The following is a 23,421-nucleotide window of genomic DNA, read 5'->3' as shown; positions in this document are numbered from 1 at the left end:
GCCATGAGTATGGCAAACCTCCAGGGGACCAAGAACCAACTATAAGAGGCAAGAAAGTGTTTTAGTACTTTGAACAGCTTTATTTGAGCTCAACCCCAGCCTGCAAGAGAGGCAGCAATGCAAAGCCAGGCATTACTTAAAAAAGCACAAGTGATCCCTGATCGAAGGGACGCTGCTGAAAGAAGCCAATGCAAACACAACTAAGGCCCTTTGCAAACCCAGAAAAGGCTCAGAGAGTTAACAAGCAGGCACCCACAAGTGTATTAGGAAAGCTGAGCCTTTTTCAAGGAGAGAGATGGTGGGAAGCTCTTTGGCTCCTCACCCCATGTGTGCTCCACATTGGTCTTGGGGCAAAGTGCTGTGGATTCAGGTTGTGCAGGCACCAAGGTGTTCCCCAAAGCTGGGCAGAGACATTCCCTGAGTCCCACAGCAGAGCACAAGCTCTGTGTTGTGGGATTAATGTAGCAGAACTGTAACTCAAACACTGGTTTTTTGACTGGGCCATGCCAGTCCAACCCTGGGTATGGGGCTGCAGCAGTGTGTGGACAGTATTAGTATGCCCTGGGCTCAGGGGTTCACACTGGGGCTGTGTGGGGTGATGATGGGATGGCCATGCTTTACTGGCACACCAGTCTCAGCTCTGCAGGTCTCAGTGTCCCTGCTCTCAGCCATGGATGGCTTTCTCTGGGGTGTGATGGTGAGTGGGAGCCCAGGACCATGGCCACCCACTGCATTGCTGCCCAGGTGCTGGGATGGACCAGACTGCAGCCCAGGGTGAAAAAGCATGGGGTAGGGTCAGAAATTCTCATAGTGATGTGCGAAGTAGGTCTGGTCCTTCTTGTTCATCTGCCGACAAGCCTGTTCCACACTCTTTGTCATCCCGGGTGGGCCACAGCTGAACACCCCAATCTTCTGCACCTGGGAAGGGGGAAGCCAAAGGGGTCAGACCCAGGAACACCAGCTCTCCCTGCAGTCCAGCCCCCCTTGGTCCCTTGCCCTCTGACAGCTTTGGCCATGGACCATGGCTGTGCTCTCTGTCCCAGCCTCTGGAGGCTTTTGGGGAGACTGTCATTTCTGTGAGGACTGTTAAATATGGTGGCTGTGGAGGCTGTGAGGGCAGTGGAGGAAGGATGGGAGCCCCAAGACCTGGTTGCAGCCCGGGTCCTGTAATAGCAGGGGGTGTTTGGCTAGCATGGGAAACTGCTGACTCTTGTAGCTCAACCTGGCTCCAGAGGGAAAGCAGGATCCATGCTCCAGAGGGAAAGCAGGATCCATGCCCCTTCTGCCCTGTCCTTGGTGCAGATGCCAACAAGCTCTCCAGGACCTTGGGGACAAGCTGGGACCAGTCCTCCACTGGCCAGTGGATGCACCTCCTCCTGTGCCCTGTCCTCAGCCAGGCACTGACCTCAGGGTGCACCTCCTGCAGTGAGTTGAAGAAGGGTACAAAGGGAGGGCGCCCAAAGTGGGTGATGGAGCGCAGCCCCGTGAACAGGCTCTTGTTCAGCACCTTCTGGAAGTGCCGCTCACAGATGTACTGGAAGAGAGATCGGTGCACGTCAGATGGCCCTGCACGGCCTGGCATGGCCTGGCACGGCACAGCAGCCTCTCTGGTGGGGGGGCAAGGCTCACCAGCATGGTGGTGCGCAGATCGAACTTCTCGGCCAGCTGCGTGATGTAGATGTGCACAGAGACCAAGTTGTTCCTGTCCGACTCTTCCACCTCCCGGATGATGTCTGTCAGCCACTCAAACTGCCGCTGCGTGCGTGTCACCCAGATGAAGTAGATCTGTGGTACATGAGGATGAGGCTCAGAGTGGGGCCAGCACCCTTACACAAGTCTGTGGGCTCCATGGAGGATTTTACCCCCAAAGAGGCCAGAAGCAGCAGGAGGCATCTTGGGAGGGCTTGTCTTTCAGATGCTTCCTCTTACCTTCTTACACAGCAGCTTGGAGTTTATGGATGACTTGAAGACCAGGTCCTTGAGGATGGATGCGAAGGGTGTCACCCCAATGCCTCCTCCCACCAGCACTGACACCTCAAATTTGTTCCACTCCTGGTGGCCCTCTCCGAAGGGCCCGTCCAGGTAGAGCTGGAAGGGAGTCAGCCATTAGCAGAGCATCTCCCATCTCTGCTTGCCCAGGTCTTGGTTGCCCTCAGGTCTGGAGAAGCACCTCAGGCTTGGCATAACCCCTTGCTGAGATGCTCTTGGGCTCAGATGTCCCTGTGCAGGGCTCACCTTGGGCAGCTTGCCAATGAGGGCCAGGCTCTCTGGGGAGTAGAGTTCCCGCAGGCGAGTGGTCCAGGGCCCCACGGCACGGATGTGCAGGCTCAGTGTGTCCTCGTGTGGTGCCGAGGTGAGGGTGAAGGGGTGGTACTCTGTGGTGCCCAGGGCCACGCAGGCGATACGCACCCACTGCCCGGACTTGTAGTCAAAGTCCTGCGGCCGCTGGAACTGGAGGTGGGTGACACCTGTGGGGAGATGGGGATGGTGGCTCTGGTAAGGTGGAGATGTTGAGAGGTGGAGGCTCCTGCATCGCTGCAACCCCTGATGCTCTTGCAAAGAGCCTGGGCTGGGCTGGTGCCCTGTGGCCAGGGATGACATGGTACCTGAGGGCAGGAGCTCGGCTTTCACCACGCTGATCTCCACCTTCTTCCTGCTCAGGCTGAGCAGCTTGTCTGCACTGTAGATGAGAGCTGGGACGATGAAGTAGATGTAGAAACGAGGCTGCTGGATCAGTGCGTAGCTGCCATGGATGATGACCTGGGCAGGGAGCAGAACCCATTAACAGGGCAAGCCATTGCCCCAGGGCTAATCTGGTAGCAGCTCAGCAGCAGCAGGGAGGCAGGAGTGGGGCCACCAGCTCCCTTGCAACCATCCCATCTATTCCATCTCATCAGCTGCACTGACTCAAGCCACAGGCTTGCAGTGCATTGGCACCACCCCTCCCTCCCAACCCAAATCCTTTACCAGGACATAGAGCAGCACATAGAGGTGGTGGGTGATCCAGAAGCTCTGGAAGCTGACGCGTCGGAAGTGGTAGGTGGCGAACACATACATCACAGCAAGGACCACAAGCAGCAACACTCCTGTCATACCTGTGAGAAGAAAGGTTGGAAGGTCCTAGGGGGAACAAAGCAGTCCCATAGGGGCTCTCCCTGGGCTGGGCAGAGAGCTGCCCATCCACACAAAGGTGTGCAGGTCTATCTGCTAGGTGTTCTCACCTGGAACAGTCTGGAAGAACCACCAGTAATACTTCTGTGGGAGCTGTGACCTGGAGAGGGACAAGAGATTGCACCATGGAGTGACCAGAATGAACTCTTGGTTTCCATTTTCATTCCTATCTGTGCCCAGGACACTCTGTCTGGCCTCTGCTCTAAATCCCACCTACCCATCATTTGTGAAGACATTGGAGAAGAGACAGGACAGCACGCTGAGAGGTGTGACTGAGAAGATATAGACATTCACTACATGACCTGCAGTGTGGAGCACTGTGAGAGACAAAAATAGGGAGAAAGAAGCATCACTTGATGTGGATGGAGATGTGTCAGATGTTGATGTCCCCAGAGACCCGGAGATTCCTCCTCATCTCTAGTGCAAGGCATCTACGTCTCCACAGGGTCTTAAGCTTCTGCCTGGTCCTGCCATGGTGTGATGGGCTGGTCCTTTTGCTTTAGCTGTGGTTTATGGGTGGCACATCCCCCAGCAGCCCCTTCACCTGAGAAAATCAGGGCTGCCATGGCAATCCAGCGGTGGAAATCGACGGCGGCATCGAAGGGGATGTAGTAGTTGAGGAAGGTCTCCCGCAGGACGGTGATGAGGTTGCGGCACATGGTAAGCAGGATGTAGGAGTACAGGAAGGAGATGGAGGCAGCTGCTCCCCGGGAGATGATGATCCCCACAAAGGTGGTCTGTGCAATTCCAGTGCTGGGGGATGCAAAGGCATAGTCTGGGGAGAGAGAGCAGAGGGAGTCAGTGTCCCCAGCCATGACCTTTCTTGCAACAAAGGGGCATGACCCCCCGGAACTGCTGGGTGAAAGGGTATCCTTGGAGATCCAGGAAGGGGATTGTCCTCCTCTAGTGGGTACTGGGAAACTGCACCTTGGGAACTGTGGCCTCAGTTGGGGAATCCAATATAAGAGGTCTCCACAAACTGAAATAGAGTCCAGTGGAGGCCACTAGGATGGGTGAGGGCTGGAGGATGTCATGTAGGGGAAAGGCTGAGGGAAATGGGTTTGTTCAGGTTGGAGGAGATGGGTCAGGGAAGACCTGGTGGCTGTCTGCAACCACTTCATGGGTGTACAGAGGTGGGAGAGCCAAAGTTGTTCTGAGAGATGCACAGTGGAAAGATGTGAGGCAACAGCACGAGTTTCACAGGAAAAAGCTCAGGTTTGATGTAAAATAAAAACTCTTCACAGGGAGGATGGTCAAAAACTACCATAGGCCCAGTGAGGTGGTGGGATCACCAACCTTGGAGCTCTTTGCACCTTCTTTAGACAAGGCCTTCAGCAGCCTGATTCAGCTTTGGAAATGGCCTTGCTCTGAGCAGGGCATTGGACCAGACCGTTCCAGAGGTTCCTTCCAACCTCAGTGACCCTTTGGTTATTCCAGGGGAGGAGTGACACTGTTGCCCAAATCTGTGCCAGGCAATGCCCCACCACACCCAGCACAACCAGCAGCTTTGAGGCACCAAGTCCACGTGGGGGGCAGCGGGGCTGGGTGAGCACTCACAGTAGGCTCTCTCCACGAACACGCCGGTGGTGATGGCGGAGAAGAGGATGACGCAGACGATGTGGCGCCGGTAATTCTCAATGAAGCGCTTGAACTCCTGGATCTTCTGCTGAACTCGGTTCCGCTTGTACCTCTTCCGCTGCGCCTCAGTGTACAGCCGCAGCTGGTACTGGTTCCCCCTGGCAAAGACAGGAGGGTTGGTGTCACTGCGAGGTTTCCCCAGCTCAGGGCCACGCTGCCCAGATTTGGGGCTGCCTCCCCAAAGTGCTGTGGCCACCTCGGCACATCAGTGATGGGGTGACCTGCAGAGCGCAAGTCAGAGGGTGATCTCAGGTCAGCCTTACAGGCCTTAACGGTTGTAAAACCTGATAACAAATGTGTAAACAGTGACTCATAAATAAAACCATAGATAAGAACTGCCAGAGATAATTTTCATAGTAATAATCAACTGTCCAAATGATTCTGCAGAGGACCAATTTCCTTAATTGGAGCAATTATGGCAAACCAAGATATTGTTGCCAACAGTAAAAACAACTGAACTGATTCCTTGCAGAAATACTTGCTGCTGCCACAGCAGCAAGGACCAGAGTCTCTCCTGCAGCTCTTGCAGAGAGCCCAGGTGACCCAGCAGCATCCCAAGGGATGGAGGAGCACAGGCAGGAACTGTCAGACAAGACCCCTCTCTAAAAACCACTATCCCAGGCTCTGGAGTTGACCACTTCATTTTGTTTTTTTTTTGTAGAGGCACCCAGACCAAGCTATGATACCGTCTGTGCCAAGTTGGGGCTGTTCCTGTAGCTCCTTGGCCAGTGGGAGCCTCCTTGCAGCAGTGCCATTTGACTGGAGGGCTGCTCAGTCTGACTAGGGCACGTGAGAAACAGTAAACAGGCTGAACCTGAACCCCAGAAGCACAACCATAGAAGAGAGGTTGTACTCACTTTCTGCCTGGTCTCTTCCTCAGCTCTTGCCCTTCTCGTTCCACGTAGTGACTCACAGTGTCCAGATTTGGGTCTCTCTCCTCCTCTGAGATGGTTCTGTTGGAAATAGAGCTATGTCTAGCCCAAAGCCCTATTTACAGGAAAGGCTTGGCAAAATTAGCCCCTTTTCCCTGCTTCCCATCTCAGGCTCAGCTGTGAAGGCATCCAGCTCTTTCCCACAAATCTGTTTGTTAACTTTAATTGCACGTGGGCTGGATTTGTTTCAACATAACCCTTCCCTCTGAAAAGCAAGGCAGGACTCCCACCCCCATGTAGGGGATGCAACAGGGGCTCTGCAGGGGGCAGTTCCTCCCCTTTGGCTGTGCCCAGGCAGGAGGGCAGCAGCCCCACCCCGGTGCCTGGTGTGCACCTCCCACCAGGATCATCCCCCTTCCCCAGCACTGGAAGTGCCAACACCTGGTGGGAGCATTTGTTGGAAGGACTGGGGATATGCATTGGGGCAGAAAGAGGAAGAATAGCAGAAACAAGACCAAGGAGGGGGGCTTACCCTTTTGGCTCTTTCTTTATGAAGGAGACACAGTTGTGCAGGTTTTGTTTGAATACCTCAGGGACACCTTTGAGGAGCAAAAGGACAAGCAGCCATTCAGAGTATGCAAGACAAGGATTAGGATTCTCCCATGGGCAGGGAGAAGCTCTGAGCTGACCCAAACCTGTTGCACATGAAGCAGCAGCTGGTGCCCCATTACTGCAGTTGGGTTGGAGGGATTGATGGGACAGGATTTGAGAGTTCCAATGCCCATTTCCTCCCGCCCTGTGGGGCCTGGGGTGAACCAGTGCTTGTGCCCACTGACCTTTGACACAGAGGTGGGTGAGACGAAGCTCGCTGTTGTGGTCCCGCAGCATGTAGTGGAAATTCTCCCACGTCAGCTCATCCCTGTCCTGAAACCCTGAGGCCCGAAACATGGACTCAGTCACCTGCTCTGCCTGTTCTCTTGACAGGCAGTTGTTGGAGATCTCAATGAAGGACCTGGAGCAAGTAGGGGAGACGGGAACATCAGTTAATCAGTTCAAATAACATGGCAGAGCCCCTGACAAGTTTTATGGGAGTGGTTGTGAGTGTTGAGCCCATGAGCTTCTTAGGCACTGAATCACAGAAACTGGGACCTGCTTTTGAAGATGTGTGTGTCTATAGACATTGTGAAAACATATCAAGAGAGGAGAAGTACCTGACCATCCTCAGAAACTCCTCCTTGGAGAGGAACCCATTCTCATCGATGTCATACATCCTGAACATCACCTGGGACTTCTCCTCTGGGGACCCTAGTGGGGAGAGGTGAAGTAAGAAAAAGATCACATTTTCATTAACAAAGATGCTTTCAAACACTGTCTTTGAGCACATGGACCTGCAGCAGTGAAGCCTCACCCTTCCACTGACTTTCTCAAGTGCAAGGTGAAACACTGGGTAGATATATGTTCTTGGGCATTATTTTGAGAAGTCAAAATGTGCTTTTACACAGCAATGATTTTCTGGAAGATGTTTTGATTGAATCTGACATTTAACGCCTCCATCTATGAATCCAGCTTTCCGGTGGTCATTTAGGGAGATTTAGGTGTCAAATATAGTTGCTATGATCTCTCAAGGACAGGATGCATGGTCCCTTCAGGAGACAGAGCAAATATGTCTGTGGTGGTGGAAAGTAGCTCCCCTCATTAACAGTCTTCCAGAAAACACAATTACATGGTCACTGCCTCATAACTCAAGTTGAGCTTGTCCTAAGTGAAGAGAATTTTAATCTGTAGCAGTGTCTACAGACTGACCTGCTGGATGGACCTTGTCCTTCACTCTGTCAGAGCCTAGAGATGGGACTAAGGATAACAGATGGAGTCACCAACCAGCCCCAGCTCCCACCTTTCATGAAGACCACCAAGATGTCCAGGAACTCCCGGAAGGAGATGTAGCCGTTGCCATCTTTGTCAGCCAGGGAGAACATGGAGTCCACAAACATGGAGTGGGCCTTGAGCCCCAGGGCCTCGGCAAACTCAGCCCTGCTCAGCTCACATGTCAGAGACTCCCTTGCCTTCTGTGAAGATTTGAAGTTGAGCTCTCCTGCATCGGACCTGTCGATTTCCAGCACCTGCAGGTTGTGTCCCACAAAAGAAATCCTGTGAGTACCGGCTCTTGTTTCCTTCCTGACCTATTGCACAAAGACTGGTGGCTTCCCTGGCACAAAACTCATGACAAATACCATGGGGAAAGTCCCGTATCTCTCCTACACAATGTGGCTTTCACACTGCATACCACTGACCATTCAGTTACATCATCCAAAAGCCTCTTTGCAACTTTAGACGCTTATATCACTGCAGCAGGTCTCCTTTGTCTTCCGTAAAGGAAAATGTCCCTCAGTCCTGGAAGTGTTAGCAGCTTCCTTGTATCTGGCTTACCAGCTCTTATGGAGAGCAACAGCATCAGCATTCATTGTTTAATCAATACAGAAATACCTTCTTCCAGGCACCAGAGCCTGCCACACCTCTACACACCTGAGCAAACAGGTGCCTGAAGAAAATCTCCAGAATTTGTTTTCTCTGCTCCTGAGTGACTGCCCATTTCATAAGGTTCTGCTCCTTCGTCTCAGACAGATGCAGGTAGAGGCCATTCTCATTCAAGTAGTTTTGTAGCTTTTCAACAAAGCTGCTCCTCTCGGCCTCCTCGCAGAAGAGCAGCACCTGCAAAGGACCCCACCGACTGGCTGTGATCATCAGAGGCTCAGCTCATGGTATGAGCTGGACCTGGTGGTTTTCAGGAGGACACAACCATCCTTCAAGGACCTACACTGTTCCCAGTGCCCTGACCGAGTGGTGCAGAGGACTGTGGAGGGTCTAGAGAAAGGTGAAATACTCCAGGCACCATGGTACTCACCAGGTCGTACTCCTTGGGGCTCTTCAGGAGCAGAGCTTTGTTCCCTTTGTTGTTGGAGAGGATCACCTCCACCCTTTGGTAGGCTTTCAGGTTGATGCTCCGCATCAGAGACCCTCTCCCATCCAGCACTTTGAGCACTTTGTCAGCTTGGAGCTGGATGTAGACAGGACAGCTGTCTGTCTTGGGGCCGTGCCACTCCATGGCTGATGGGAGAGAGCACAGGACTCAGCTGGAAAGGGGCACCCAGGCTCCTACTCATGCCAGCACCTCCTTCACCCAGATGCAGTTTGGGAGAGATTTCATGACCAGGCACATCTTAAAGGAATAATGATGATCTCCCAACTGCACAGCTCAAGCACACGGCCACAGGAGGAGTACAAACTACAGAGCAGGGAGGCAGGATTTTTCCAGTACCCAGAGCAAGGAGATACAGTCTCTGTCCTGGAGCTACTGGTGCAATTGCTTTACATGGGTTTCCTTCAGGCAAGGTGTGATCTGAGGAGGGTTGGAATTAGAGGGTCATATGATGACTCAGGTTGGAGGGGACTCGGGTTGGAAGGGTCCCTTGCCCAACCTCCTGCCCAAAGTAGGACCAGCCACAGGTCAGTCTGCTCGAGGATTTATCTGGTCAGGTCTTGGATAGGATGGGCTACCAAGCCCTCTGGGCTCCCTGCTCCACTGCTTGACCATCCTAGGGAAACAGTTCCTCCTTACATCCCATCTGGATATAAGCCCCAGGCCCAGCCCTGCCTCACTGTGTGCCCTGACTCCAGCAGCATCACCAGACACTGTCACAGGGTTGGCAGTACCACCTCACCGTGTGTGGCCTCGCCGGTCACCTTTGTGCGCACTCTGGTGCTCTGCTGCTTCTGCAGCTTCTTGAAATCTCTCTTGCGGAAAGCAGCGACGATCCAGGCAACAAAGAGAGTCACTGGGGACACACAGGAGAAGGAGGTGTGAGATATCACAAAGCTCCTTCCCACTTTTGGCTCCCTCCTGGTGCCCAAGGACCCTGCCAGCTCAAGGACCTCGGGAGCAACCAGGACTCAGCAGTTCCTGCTGGGAGGTGCTTGGTCCATGAGCACTCAGCCCCTTTCTCTGGTGGAGAGGTGGAAGAGAATAAGGGTAAGGAAATGGAGAGACAAACCCAAAGGCAGACAGCAGAGGACAACGATGATGATCCCAAAGCCTGCGCCGCTGCCTGCAAAGTAGTCCAGCACCACCATGGGAGTGCAGTTGGCCAAGTGTTGAGCTGTCAGCTGCTGGGGCTGGGGGCACGGGTCCCCTGTAAGGGGGAGACAACCTGTGAGTGTCACCAACCTTTTACCCATCTCACCTCCATCACCCCCAGGAACCTCTGCGCTAAAGTGTGGATGGGGCTCATGGCTGTCACCCAGGGAGCACTTCAAAATTGGGATGCTTGAGTTAAACTCCAGACACTGGGTAGAACCTTTGGTTTTGGGTTGAACCTTTGCCTGCCACAGCAAATCGAGTGCAGAACTGGACTCAAGAGCTCTGTGGGCTCAGCGCCATCACTCCCCCAATGGGATGGTCTGAGCAAGAAGCACCCTGGACCATGGAAAATTTGGGTTCAGAGCTTCTGCTCATCCAGACACTGCAAATCCAGGGAGTTCTCCTGGTGCAACTACATGGAGTGCATACCAAGGAAACAAAAACACCTTACAAGGGCTGGAACGCGACCCAGATGAAATGCTTACGGTAAATGGGAGGGGTGTGGCAAGATTCCGAGAGGAAAAGGCATATTGCCAAACACAGTACCATGCCATGGTCTGGTAACCATGGTGGTGTTGGACCAAGGGTTGGACTTGATGATCTCAGAGGTCTTTTCCAACCCACTTGATTCTATGATTCTATGCCTTTTCAGCTTGGGGTCAAGCCTGGACTTCAGTCCTCTTTCACACCTGCATCACTGCATCAATGTCTTGCTCACAAGTAACCCTTGCATTTTGTACCCATTTTGCTGGCTTAGGGTCACATCAGGCAACAACCCCAATGTGTTCCCGGTGTCACTGAGTCACTGGCTCTGTCACCAGGATGGCTCTGCTTCCCTCACTGCCTTGCTGGAGCCATTTGCTCCTGCACTCACCCTTTCTCCAGGTGAACACATGAGTCTGGATGTCTGTGGAGTTGGCGTAGGTGACAGCAGCCAGGACGTCGTGAAAGGTGGTGTTACGGACCTCCTTGATTTCCTCCTCTGTGAAGAGCCTGTGGAAAAGGACATGGGGACAAGGGGTGGCCCTGGGTGTTACTGCCCAACAACAGGAGGGAACTGAGAAAGCTGGAGGATGCTTTTTCCCTCAGCTCCAGTTTCCCTGCACTACTGGGGCTTGCACAGCAGTGGGCAGATGCCAGATAGGGAAGAGGCCTTTACCCATTCTTGGTGTTTTCGAACCAAAACCTGTCGCTGTCACGCAGGCGCACAAACTGCTCCAGGATGATGGTGCTGAAGAGGGAGCCATCAGCCTCCAACATGCCTCCAGGGAGCAGCTCCAGCCCAGCCATGTCATTGGCATACAGGGCAGCGACCTTTTGCAGGACCTGGTGAGAAACGCCCACCGCACACGTGTGAGCACCGGGAATTCTGCCAGGGCACCAGAAAGCCTTGGCAGGCCTCAGGAGAAGCAAGGAATGTGCATTTCCCAGGTATCACACATCTGTGGGCTGGGAAGGTGCTGAGCCCCACACAGCCTGGAGCTCATGGCTTGGACTTGAGTAACTAAGCGTCACTCCCAGGGCATCTCAGCTCTGGGAGGAGCATGGTGCCCAGCAGCACAGGAGCTGAGCACCAGGGCAGGATGATTTATTCATGCCATGTAATTACACAGTTATCCCAATGTAACAACTCTGCAGGCATGGAAGTCAGATAGGGCAGAGCATGCATTTCCTCTTCCTATGATGCTGGAGAATTCAGTTCCTGCCTGGAATGTCCCAACATTCTCTGACCCACATACATTCGGTGCCCAGGCCACCTCCCTGTTACCTGTGGCTCCAGGTGTGGTGCAAGGTTTGACCAGTTCTGGAGAGGTTTCAACCCAAATTGCTCCCGGGCTTGGTTATAGGTTGGCAGGCCGAGGTCTCGCCCGCGCTGGATCCAGCTGGCCACATAGTCAGTGCGGGAGTACTTCAGGGGCCCATACCAGTAATCTGTGTGTGGATTTGAAGCCATGGTGATGGTAAGGTCGAACCAGAGGAGCTATAGCTGCTGGGCTGGCCTTGTGCCTCTGCCTTGGGCTGTGCTGAACACAGATATCATCTCCATGCCCTTGCCAAAATGGTCCCATGGACACGCTTAACACATCCTGTGGCTTCTCTGCACCTCCATTAACAAGGCTGAAGCTGAAGCATTGTTTGGTTGGGTGCTGCTGGTGATGACAATGGGACTTGCCTCCACACCTCACTCCCTGCACAGCCCCAGGAGTGAGGGTCCCCCACTGATAAGCAGCTGCAGTACAGACCTTGGAGATCTTCCACGACAATGTTGTCCTCCCTCTCTGCAATCTGTGAGCTCATCCCCAGCAGGAGGCTGTCCACATCCTCTGCCTGCTGCAGCCCTGGCCTCTGAGGGGAGATGGGAAGAGCAGGTGATTCATTAAATGACCAAGGATGGGAGATAGCCCCATACACCCCACAGGGGTGCAGATCCTGGATGTAGGGGGATCAGGGACTTCTTCCAGGCTCATTTCCTCTATGTCAGCTCAACCTTGAGGTCTGAGCCTGATGCAGCTGAAGGAGGCATCTGGGGATGCTGGATGGGGAGGATCTCACACCCTGGGCTGACTGTCATGCTCTGCACCTAATTTCCTTTGTGGTGTCCTCCATAAAATAGAGCCCCTTCCCAGCCAGCCTCCCACATCCTCAGGAATCCTGCACTCCCTTCCCTGTACCTCTCTGCTCCAGTAGCTGTTGCAGAGCCGCACTGCTGGGAATGAGCCACTGGGGCCAGACACGTTCTGGAACCGGCACTCGCTGTCTCTGGAAGAGCAGAGAAGGGCTGGACCTACAGCCCTAGCCACAGCTGCCCAGGGCTGACAGGGCTTGCCTGTCCAAACCAAGAGCAGGACATGGGAAGGGGCAGGCACCATCGCCAGCTACCACCCCAGCTTGGGCATCCCCTTCCCTGGCAGGGGCACTGCATTCCCACAGCCCTGCCAGGCTGCTCCTACCTCTTATAAATGCCTGGTGGCACCATGGTGGCCAGGAATTGCGCCGCAGCTGCCACGAACTCTGGCGAGAGGCTGGGGTCCAGGTGCTGCTGGTAACCTGGGAGGCAGCAGCCAGGTTGGAGGAGAAAGGGGCCAAGCTCCCTCTCCCACCTCATCCCCCACCTCCCAGGTCCGCCTCCCCCCTCCTTCTCACACTCTATTTCCTGTCATACCCCTCACCTTTGTACTCTGGGATGTCTGACCCCAGCAGGGTCGGCAGCCACTCGTACAGAACGATGCTCTAGGGAACAGAGGGGCTGGGTCAGGGCCAACACCAGGGAGGATGTTGGGGGTCCCAGCAGAGCTGGGGGGTCCCACCCCTCACCTGGAAAGTGGCAATGACCCTCTTGCGAGCGTGCTGGAAGAGATCCTCATCAGACCAGGTGGGGTGCTGCTGGGCCAGCGCTGTGGCCAGGTGGTTGTGGTACCGAAACCAGGTGATGCTCTCAGCCTGCAGGAAGGGGTTCTCATTCCCCCAGGCGCTTCCCAGGTCTGCAAGAGCCACCAGGACCTTCAGTGGGGGATGTCACCCCCCACTAGCTTTGCCCATGGCTGAAGAAGCACTTCCAGCTCTGTGGCTGCAGCCCAGTGTCCCCTCATCTCCTCACCCTTCCTCCCTCCCCAGGGAGACCAGGAGCCTGAGCGAGTGAGTAGCAGGACTGGCCCCCCAGCATGGGTCAAAGGTTGGGCAGGTGAGGAACTCAAAGCAAGCTGAGCAGGTTTGTATCAGCGGCAGCCCCTTTCCCCAGAGGAGATCTCCTGGGATCAGAGTGACCAGCACCTGCTGGTTTCTGACCTGTTGCCTCCTGGGCATGTGGCATCTGGAGGTCAGGGGGTGTCCTTGCTGAGATGTCTTCACTGGGGCACACACCTTCCTCCCCTTGGGCTGGGAAGCTGCCTGCTCTCCCACAGCCCTCCTGACCCACATGTCCTGCCCCGCTGTACCCCCCGCCCTTTCACTCCGGGCTCAGCTCCAGGGACCTCCTGCTCACAGTCAGGAATGGACAAAGCAGGTGAAAAAACACTGGGAATGCCACCATTACCGTAGATGCCTTCGAGACCACCCTGTCCCGTGGATGGATCGATCGCCTTCCACATGGGGACCCTCCCATCCGTCTGCCTCGGGAGGCGTCTGACAGGCCCCGATGCCAACTGTCCCCCCGAGAAGCTCCTCAGGGCGTCGCTCCAGGAATGCGAGGGGCCGTAGATGGAGCTGCCGTCCAGCCAGCCCGTCACCCCGTTGGTCTAGGGCAGGCACAGGGAACAGGCGTTAACAGGCGCCGCCGGGGTTTCAGCAGAAAGGTGCAAAAAAGAGGTGTGAAAAGCCCCAGCCTGGCTCTTTTGTTCTTGCAAAGCAGCCGCCCCATCCCCTGTTTTAACAAGAGCTCTCAGGATGCAAACACAACAATCTCTGTGCAAACTTCAGGAATTAGTGCAAGGTACCGGAAAAGACAAGGTCCGGATTTTTCATAAGTACATTTTGGGGTTTTTTTCCCCAGTTATTTTTGCTATACCAGAAGCAGACATCCATGAATCCCTATATGTGCTGGAAGGGGACTAAACCCATCTCTGGGGAAACTGGGAACAAAAGAGCTGTCTCCTCTGTCCTCACAGCAGGGAGTCTGGCTGTCCTGACAGCATGTTGAGTATCTGCTCTGCCAAACTTTGCATAAAAACATCCTTTTTATTCTGAGAATACACTGGAGTTTTCATTTTTCTAGGGTTTTAAGTGCTGCTAAAAACATGACTTGCTAAACTGGTCTCATCATGGTTTGTCACGTGAAAGGTTCAGGAGGGTATTTCGCTCCAGTGATTTTGGCTGGGAAGCTTTCCAGCATGAAAGAAATCTTGGGAACACGAACAGCACAGCAAAATTCAGAGAAATTGGAAGAAAACCTGGATTTTTTTCCAAAATTACTGAAATTCAGGGAAGCTTTACAACTTTATATACAGTGCCGGCTCAGCTTTGTGATATGTTATTAAAGATAAGAGTTCATGCTTAAAACAATCTTGCATGATTAACTGACCTAATTATGTTTTCCTTTTCCAAGGAAAGCTTTGACCTCAGGCAACAACCAGTGTCGATCAATGTGAATCTTGGACTTTGTGACTTTGGGTTCATTTCTTTGGTTCAAACACTTGAGAGATGTATATTTTTAAGGAAATAGTGGTGCTCTCATCTGAGTTTTGCAAACTCCCTTGGCTGCTGCAGCCCCTGATGTTGGGCGAAGGGCAAAGAAAACCACACTTACCTGTTCCCGGGGGCTGTTGGGGCTCTGCCCCGTCTCCACAGCCCAGTGGATGCGCTGGAAGGGCAGGACCACATCTCCAGTGCCAGCAGGGTCAAACACTGGGTCTCCGGGGGGGATGTAGATGTTGAGAAACTCAGCAGGGCAGCCGGGTTTCTCCGTCTCCAGGATGTCCAAGAGCACATGGAAACCTGACAGAGACACAGGCATGGTCAGCAGCCAGGACAGCTGCCAACAGCACCTGGAGCAGGACATGAGGGTGGGCAGCTGAGCTGTAGGTGGGCTGAGGGGACTACCACGTGCAGCAAGAGTGTTCAAGGCCAGGTTGGACAGGGCTTGGAGCAACCTGGTTTAGTGGAACAAGATGACCTTTAAGGTCTCTTACAATTCAAATCATTCTGGGATTCTGTGATTTTCCAGAGACAGGTGTCCCTGGGCTTGTAGACCCAAGACCCCACTGCTCTGACTTGCAGTTCAGGCCAGCAATCACTCCCAGCACAGCCTTGTCACATCCATCAGGCATTTTGCAATGGGGCAACTCCACCACTGAAACAAAAGAGGAAGTTCTCAAACAACAAATATCAGTACTTGGGTCAACTGCCAGAGGCCATCAAAAAGCCACTGTCTCCTGGCTGGACACTACTTTAGGATGGTGGCACCCAAGGCTTTGTCTTCCCCGTGTAGGCCTTCTCTGGAGGGGTGTGTGAGGAGCGCTCCGACGTGTGACCTTGGGTGTGTGAGAAACCAACATTTTTCCACACAAACCAGCATTTTTCCAGCCGGTGCCAGGCCCCAGGTCTTACCAAAGAAGACAGCCAGCACGGTCGTGTTCCTGTGCGAGGGTAGCCCGGAGGGGCCTCGTGCCACTGCGGTGCTGAGCTGGCGAGCATTGGGCACACGGGGCTCCTGCAGCGCCTGGTAGACGCCGTCGGCGAAGTTGGCCGGCAGGAGACGCAGCAGCCGAGCACCTGCAGCACCAAAACAACATGGAATGGGCCCAGGTGGTACCCAACAGGAGGCACAGCAAGAGGACACCTGCCAGAATCCCAGGAGAGAGGAAGAGGTTGGCATAGATGCTCATAGAAGCAAAGGACATGCAAGCTTTGGTGCCCCCACCCAAAACTTCTTGCAACACTGGGGTCAGTACTCTTAAAACCAGGGAGATCCCCATCTCCCTCTCTTCCAGATGTCCTTCTCTTGTCCATGTGCATGCCTGTTGCCTCCTGGAGGTCTGGGGTGGTGCTCCAGTGGGCACCTGGAGTGATGTTGAGCTGCCCCATGTTGATTATGCAACCCTACACAAGTGTGGGGTTTGCCAGCACCATAAGGAATACAAGATGGAACAGCCAGAGAAGCAGCAAGACAGATGAGAAGTTGAGAGAGAAACTTTGCACCCACTGCCAGTCCCAAAATTGAAAAGCCTAGAGGCAAGAGGTTGTTTCTCACTGAAAAATGAGTTAATTTTGAACAGCTCCTCACCAGTGTGGTGGGTTTCATTTGCTGGAGTTCCCCAGAACTGGGGAAATCCTGAATTCCTGCCTTAGTTTGGGGCTTAGTTCCCATAGTTTTGTTTCCAAAAGTTAAGGTCTGATCTGTCTGCTCTGGAAGAGGGAAATCTGCTCTGCCAGGGACCTGCTGGTTTTCTCTGTCAGGCTTTGGTGTAACCAGAGGATTGGTTTATAACATGTCATGTTATAAAGCCATTTGGACTCAAAGGAAGCTGTGCAATTGTATCACCTTATCACCAGATCAGCAACTAATCTGGGCTGCATTAAAGATAATTCAGAATCTTGAATATTTTAGATAAGATCCTACTTGATCTGCCCTGGTCACTGGCTCAGGGACATTTCCTAGAGTTGAGCCCCTGGGCTGGTTGTAGGCATGAGGAAGCAGTTCACCACTGCCAGAGGGAAATCTCTAATGCCTCACCCAGTACAGACCAATAGATGGTATCTGCCCTGTGCAGGGCAGAAAATTAGTAGGTCCAGGATCCCGGCCCATGAACTCTTCTGCCTCTACCCTTCTGTTGAATCCTGCTTAAACTTCATGCCCATTTTGGCTAAAGATGGCTTTTTGCAGCTCTGGGCTCCCTGACTATCACTGAAACACCTGCTGGGAAGAGTTGGATCCTCCCTGCCTTGGACATTTTGAACAGCCTCACAAAGGCACAGCTTTTCCGTGGGACTGATCCAACCTGCAGATGGTGCCTGGGCAGCAGCTAAAAGTGGCAATGACAGGACATTTGAGACAAACTGCGCTGTCTGTCCCCTCCAGGCTGCTCTAACAGGGCTCTCAGGTGCATCAAGGGACCTCAGGGCCACGGGAAGTGGCATTGCCTGCTCACCTGCCTGGTTCAGGCTGAAGTCAGAAAGGGTTTCTTTTCTCAGCCATAAAGCAACCCAGACGCCAATGTGCCAGCTCCCCTCACCCCGTCCCACTGTCCCCTCCCCAGGCCTGGCACTCACCCACAGAGCCACGGCTGTGGTGCAGAAGGTTGTTGTACCAGCCGTCGTAGCGCTGGACCTCCCAGGTGATGTTCTGGGCTCCTGGAAGAGATCGGACACACTTGGTGAGCAGTGAAAAAGGAAGTGTGAAATGAGCAACTCCACTACAGAATCATATTTGTATCATGATATTTTCCCATATTCTTTCTGAGACTTTCCATACAAGCAGTTTTTTAGACAAGTTTTGCACTCCTTTTGAGGGATAACATCTAAAACTAGAAATTCATACCTGTGGTCCCGATCTCCCCAAATCAACTTGTGGCCACCACAAGTCTATTCCCAAAGGACCATCCTCTCCTCCTCTCTCAATGGACCAGAAGAAGTCTCTCCTTATTTCTGACTCCCACAATGTCTGTATGAGTCAAGGAAAGACCTTGACAATGGAGTTATGCTTGTGTTTCAGGATCAGTTAACTTTTATGTTAATTTTTTTTGCTTTTACTGTAGTACTATCAAGGAGGTGCCACTCCTATTTATATATCTAAAGTGCAGTAGGGAAGTCTCCCAACCTACATTTTACTCCATTTTTTCTTATCTCCTCACAAACTGCATCATAAAAACATAGATTACCAGAATGGTTTGGGTTGGGAGGGACCACAAACATCATCTAGTTCCATTTGCCCTGACATGGGCATGGACACCTTCCACGGGACCAGGTTACTCTGATATGATGCCCCAAGGGATAGAGGAAACTCCCCTGAGGGGTATCAGCTATCCAGCATCTCCCTTTTGGTCCCCTTCTCTGAAACTGTACTTACTCCCCAAGGTCCACGTCCCCAGCAGAACCACAATCAAACTCAGTATCATCGCTGCACGTTGCATTGACCACTGGGTCGTTGTAAGGAGGGACCTGCAAAGGGAGAGGAGATGGAAGGAGCTGGAGCTGGGCTGCTCCCAGAAGCTGGGAACACGCACAGGCCAAAATCTCAGCTCCTTATGATTTCTACTGCTTGGTAAAACTCCACTGCCATCAGCAGCAGTATCTCCCAGCTGTGGGAAGTTGGCAGGGGGCATGTGAGACCCCATCCCCTTGGGGAAGTTCTGTCAGGATGTGTCAGTTGGCCTGAGAAGACCTTTCTGCTGAAGCAGGACCAATGGCCCTTGGAGTACCCCAGCTATAGGCTCTCATATAATCCACATTCAGCTGTGCCAGCTCTGTTACAGAAACACACTCTTTGTTACAAAAATAAGCACATTTCAGCTGGGAATTTCTCTGGTATTGACCCATCTAAGCAAAATCCAGCTGTAAACATGATGGAAGAGCCTCAGCTCACAGTCAGGCATCCCAAAGTGTGCGAGTACTGCATACAGGACCTCTTGATCCCCTCTGAGCTAACCCAACAGCCCTCCCTCATGACCAGCCTTTCTCATGATGCTTTGCCATCTCTTTTTCCACAAAACCCCTGGATCCAGAGCAGATTTCATCAGCGGGACCTGAACCTTTAAAACTCCGACCAACAGCTGACAGAAGAGAGGGATTCCCAGCCCTGAACAGTGAAGTGATTTACAGTCACAAATGAAACAATGCTACTACCGCTGGCTTTCCATGCACAGGAATTCCAAATCTGAATTTAACTCCAAGATGGTTTTCCACTAAATATGTCTCTTTGTCTCCGTTCCAGCACTGTGGGTGTGTATCCAAAGACCACCACCATTTCAGAGGAGCTGTGCTGCCAAGAGATGCAGCAATGCACAGGATTCAGCTTTTCCTACACTGCTCTGTTACAAGCCAAAGTGATATTTATAATTTTTTTCATTATTTTAATTAAAACCTAAAGAAAATAGAGCAGCAGCACTGCTGCAGAACTTAGTGTGGTCATACTGGTAGAGGAGAGCAGACACAAGTCATTCCAGGATCCTGGAGCCTGATCCCTATGGTCCTTGTTAGTCACAGCTAATTTCTGTGTCTCCCCAGTGCTGGTGGGACAGACTGGGGGGCTGCCACCTTCCCACACCAGCCAGCTGGGTTTCAGAACAGGCTCTATCTCCCCAGCTTTGGATCTCATCCAGAATATCCCAGCCTGCACACAGGAGCCAGTGGTTTCCCCAGCTTTCCCACATGGGGACACCCCTGGGACCAGCTGCCTCAGTGCCACCAGAGCACAGCAGGGACTCCATCCCCCGGTGGAACATAAGGGGTCCCTACCTGTCCCCGTGGTGTCCTGTGCCCACGCAGGGACACGCACCGCCCCAAACCTCCGTGTCCCGTGCCCCGCTCCCTCGCCGCAGGGACTTGCGTGGCTCCATCGCACCCTGCAGGTGAGGACACGCATGGCCCCATCCCACCCGTCCTCACACAGCACCCAGAGCCCCCCGTCCTCGGGACATGGGTGTGTGGCCCGACCTCTTCTATACGGCCCCATCCCAACATCTCCGCCCAGCAGGAGAAAAGGGGAGTAGCACTCGCCCCTGTCTCCCCCACGAGTGACAACGCGCCTAGACAGAATCCCCCCAGGCAGCAGCGTGCGTGGCATCGGCTACCGGGTCCCCGCGCGGGGGCAGGGGAGACACACGCGGTCCCAACCCCTCACTTCCACGCAAGTGGGAACATACGTGGCTCTGACGCCGAGGACCCACCCCACCCACGCAGGCAGGGACACGCGTAGTCCCGGTCCCTCAGACCCCTCACCCCAAGTGGGAACACGTGCGACACTGAATCCCCAGCCTCTATGCAAGTGATAACACACACGTCCCCCATCCCCCAGTTACCCCAAGCAAGAGGGGACACCCGCGTGCCCAATTCCCCAGGACCCCTTTCCCCACGCAGGCGGTGACACACATGTCCCGACCTCCCCCCCCGCAGGGGTGACACGCGTGACCCCCATCCCCCAGGACCCCTTTTCCCCTACAATCGGAGCCACCCGCGTCCCAATCCCCTCGCCAGCGGGGTCACGCGTGTCCCCGATGCCCCAGGACCCTTGTCCTCACGTAGGAGGTGACGTGCGCGTCCTGATCCCCCAAGACCCCTGTCCCGCCTCCGCAGGCGGCGACACGGGCGTCCCTAACACCCGGTACTCCTGTCCCGCACAGGGGGTGACGCGCGTCACCGATCCCCTCGCAGGCGGTGACACGCGTGTCCCCGATCCCCCACGCCCCCTGTCCCCCCACAGGTGGTGACTCGCGTGCCCCCCATCCCCAGTGCCCCTGTCCCCGCGCAGGCGGTGACACGCGTGTCGCGGCGCTCACCTGCGGGAGCCGTGCGGGCAGTGTTGCGGGGCGGGCCGCGCCGCCGGTTACATACGGCCCGCGCCCGCCGCCGCCGCCTATAAGAGCGCCGTGCGGGACGGAGCCGCCCGCTCCCGCCGCCCGCGGCACCAGCAGCAGCAGCAGGAGGTAGGTGGGGGGAAAGGGCGGCCGCCCCCCGCCCACCGCGGCCCCGCGAGGGGCCCCCGGCGCTGCCCGCCCAACTCCGGGGGTCCCGACTCACAGCGATGCTTCCCGCCTGGAATTAACCCTCGGTTTCTCCTATCCCGGTTTGACCCTCTTCTTACAGGGGCAGGAGAGTGCAAGGAGGTCGCCCCCCTCGTCCCGCTTCCCCCCTCGCGGATTGCAGCTCTTATCATTCAGTTTCCAGGGGACAGGATTTCTCCTGTTTCTACGGAAAATGCCGACCTGCAACCCTGAGCAACCCCAGCTCGGATTGCTGCTGGCTCTGCTGGCAGAAGTTTTTGGCTGAGCACTTCCAAAAATTTTTTTTACCTCAATTCATACTGGGGCAAGAAAATAGAGTTTCTGTAAGGAGAAACTTCTGGGGTTTGGGCAAACTTTCTACTTTTTTTGTCTTTCTCCCCTGCAAGGCCAGAATATTTTAAAAGTCCATTTCTGCTGAATTACTGATTCTTCCTTAAAGATATCTCCTGTCTTTCCTCTCTCCATACACTGTGACAGAGAAAAACAGGGGTCTCTAGTGCCACAGCCAGGCTTCAGCACGGAGGATGCTTTCCAAGGCTCTAGAGGTTTGCTTTCTCCTACCCTGAGCTACAGGCACCACTTTTCCACTGGAAAGCTGCAAAAATGCCAAGGAGCTGGTCTTCTATGCAGGGTAATTAAGAGAGAAAGATTGGGTGGACAGCAAAAAAGTTGTTTCCCTGGAAAAATCTCTATAAAACAAGTCCCAGAAGTTGCAAAGCGAAGAGGAAATGCAAACACTCCTTGGTGTTGGTTTAGAGATAAATATAGATTTAACCAGGCAACATTTTCCATGTTACGTTCTGGTTTTTAATTGTTTTAAGCTGTGAAGAGTTGTGTTTTGGTAAATACAGACTTGAAAATCTTTCTTTCCTTTGTTGCATCTCGTAGCAAATTTGGGCAAAGATACAGGGAAACCAGTGGAATTCAAGTCATCAAGATTTAACTCGTCCAAGGTTTAACTGCTCATTTATTTTGTCTCTGGCAGCAGCTCTGGCTGTTTTGTGGGCACATTTGCTGGGCTCGGGACCCACAGCTGGACTTCAGTAGCATCAGGAATCAGCTACAGCTCCTGCTTGCCAGGTAATCATGGTAATTGAAAGCTATCGTTTTCAGAGAAATAACCCAAAACTATTACAGCAAAATAACCCTAAGGAAGATTTGTAAGAGCACATGACAGCTCTGTTAGTCTGGAGCAGAGTCAAGATAAGGTCAGGTCCAGATCTGTTGTAAAACCTCAGTCTCCATTAAACTCTTTGCTGTAATTATCTGGGTTACTGGACAGAAAATGATTCTGAAACCAAATGCTGCTTTATGCATTGAAAAGTGATTCAGCTGCTCAGGCAAACTGTTTTATGATACTTACTGTGATTCCCACCCACTTCTAGCGATTTGGGACTTGCTTTTTTGTGGCTGAGCTGCTCTGGGTTGGATATTACCTAAAAATATGATTAATACTGTTGGCAAAAAATAAGAATAAAATCAACTGCTCTGTACAGGGACGGAATGAAATGGTGTTTGGTCATGAGTCAGATTAGTTCTGGCATTCCCTAACTTTAGCTGACTTCCCAGGGTAGTTACATGCAGAGAGGTTATTAAATAAGCAAAATAAGAGGACTAAGCATGTAATCAGTTTTGGTAGAAAAGATTTAACCCAGGCACAGAGTGAAGGTGTGTAGTTACTGGAACTGGAGTGTCGGAGGGTGTTCAAAGTCGTCTGTAGGAATGACACACCTTGTCATCATATATAATCCACTTTCCTTTAGCCTTGAGATGTGCTCCCAGTGTTTGTGTGCTCCTTGGACCCACATCCCAGGACTAGGGGTTGCTTCTGGCCCCCCTGGACCAAGTGCAGTTCCCCAAATCAGCAGCTCCTGGGCAAAAGCTTGTTGGAGGAGATGGGTGGGAATGGGAGTAGTGGGCTTTGTTCTGCTTGGCACTGGTGGCCTCTGACTGGGGATAATTTTGCTACTGTGAAATCTGTGTTCTCAGTGGTTCCTTGTAATTTTGAAGGATAGCTCCTCTGTGGTAGTCACTGGCTCGTGGACCTCCCCTAAGGGCTCACCACAAAGGGGAAAGCCCCGGCTGCACCTGCTGGAAGGAAAGACCCAGCTCTGTCCGGGCAGGAGCTGCTCAGCAGGTTCCTGCCCTTGGGCTGCTCCTCACGCTGCAGCAGAACGGTGGCTTTTGGTTCCTTGGGCTGGTGGAACCCTGCCCCAGGCACCTCCTCTCCTCCACCGAGGGCTTTTGGGTGGTGCATTCTCTGCTGGGAATTATTTTGCCTGCCTGTTTCCTTGCAGCGTCACATTTCCTTGTCCCTCCCGAGAGCTCTGAGGACCTCCTGCAGCTGGTTAATTGAGCTGGGGTTGGCCACCACGGGCTGGGGGCAGCTGAGCAGGGCAGTGCAGGATCCCTGCTGTGACACCTCTCTCCCGCAGGCTCCCGGAGGTGCAGG

The 23,421-nt window shown here is 53.5% G+C and overlaps 1 protein-coding gene across 1 annotated transcript; it reads right to left on the bottom strand.

Moving 5' to 3' along the window:
* Nucleotides 1-63: 63 nt before the first annotated feature.
* LOC116792787 (dual oxidase 2-like) lies at nt 64-18,395 on the bottom strand. Its single transcript, XM_032700113.1, has 33 exons — nt 18,317-18,395; nt 17,521-17,601; nt 15,859-16,023; nt 15,059-15,246; nt 13,850-14,051; nt 13,132-13,298; nt 12,987-13,047; nt 12,768-12,864; nt 12,489-12,576; nt 12,060-12,162; nt 11,585-11,748; nt 10,976-11,142; nt 10,691-10,809; nt 9,731-9,868; nt 9,401-9,514; nt 8,584-8,786; nt 8,205-8,390; nt 7,576-7,801; nt 6,893-6,986; nt 6,518-6,693; nt 6,214-6,280; nt 5,667-5,762; nt 4,729-4,907; nt 3,716-3,946; nt 3,389-3,488; nt 3,222-3,271; nt 2,968-3,095; nt 2,607-2,760; nt 2,236-2,468; nt 1,930-2,088; nt 1,630-1,785; nt 1,406-1,534; nt 64-918 (listed from the first exon to the last, which is right to left on the bottom strand). Exons 1-33 carry the CDS (start codon nt 18,378-18,380, stop codon nt 796-798), a joined length of 4,608 nt encoding a protein of 1,535 aa, XP_032556004.1. The 5' UTR covers nt 18,381-18,395; the 3' UTR covers nt 64-795.
* Between the last annotated feature and the right edge of the window lie 5,026 nt (nt 18,396-23,421).

This window comes from Chiroxiphia lanceolata, chromosome 12 (assembly GCF_009829145.1).
Source record: "Chiroxiphia lanceolata isolate bChiLan1 chromosome 12, bChiLan1.pri, whole genome shotgun sequence".
NCBI lineage: Eukaryota > Metazoa > Chordata > Aves > Passeriformes > Pipridae > Chiroxiphia > Chiroxiphia lanceolata.
The sequence above is the reverse complement of the archived record's forward strand: the minus strand, read 5'-3'. Positions and strand labels throughout refer to the sequence as shown.

What these genes read in the sequence shown, in the direction of transcription:
- LOC116792787 (XM_032700113.1), bottom strand. Translation starts at nt 18,380, where the DNA reads ATGCAACGTGCAGCGATGATACTGAGTTTGATTGTGGTTCTGCTGGGG. An exon ending in TGTGTTCACCTGGAGAAAGG is followed by an intron (nt 9,869 to 10,690) that starts GTGAGTGCAGGA and finishes TCCCCCTTACAG; the next exon opens with GGGACCCGTGCCCCCAGCCC. An exon ending in TCATTGGCAAGCTGCCCAAG is followed by an intron (nt 2,089 to 2,235) that starts GTGAGCCCTGCA and finishes ACTCCCTTCCAG; the next exon opens with CTCTACCTGGACGGGCCCTT.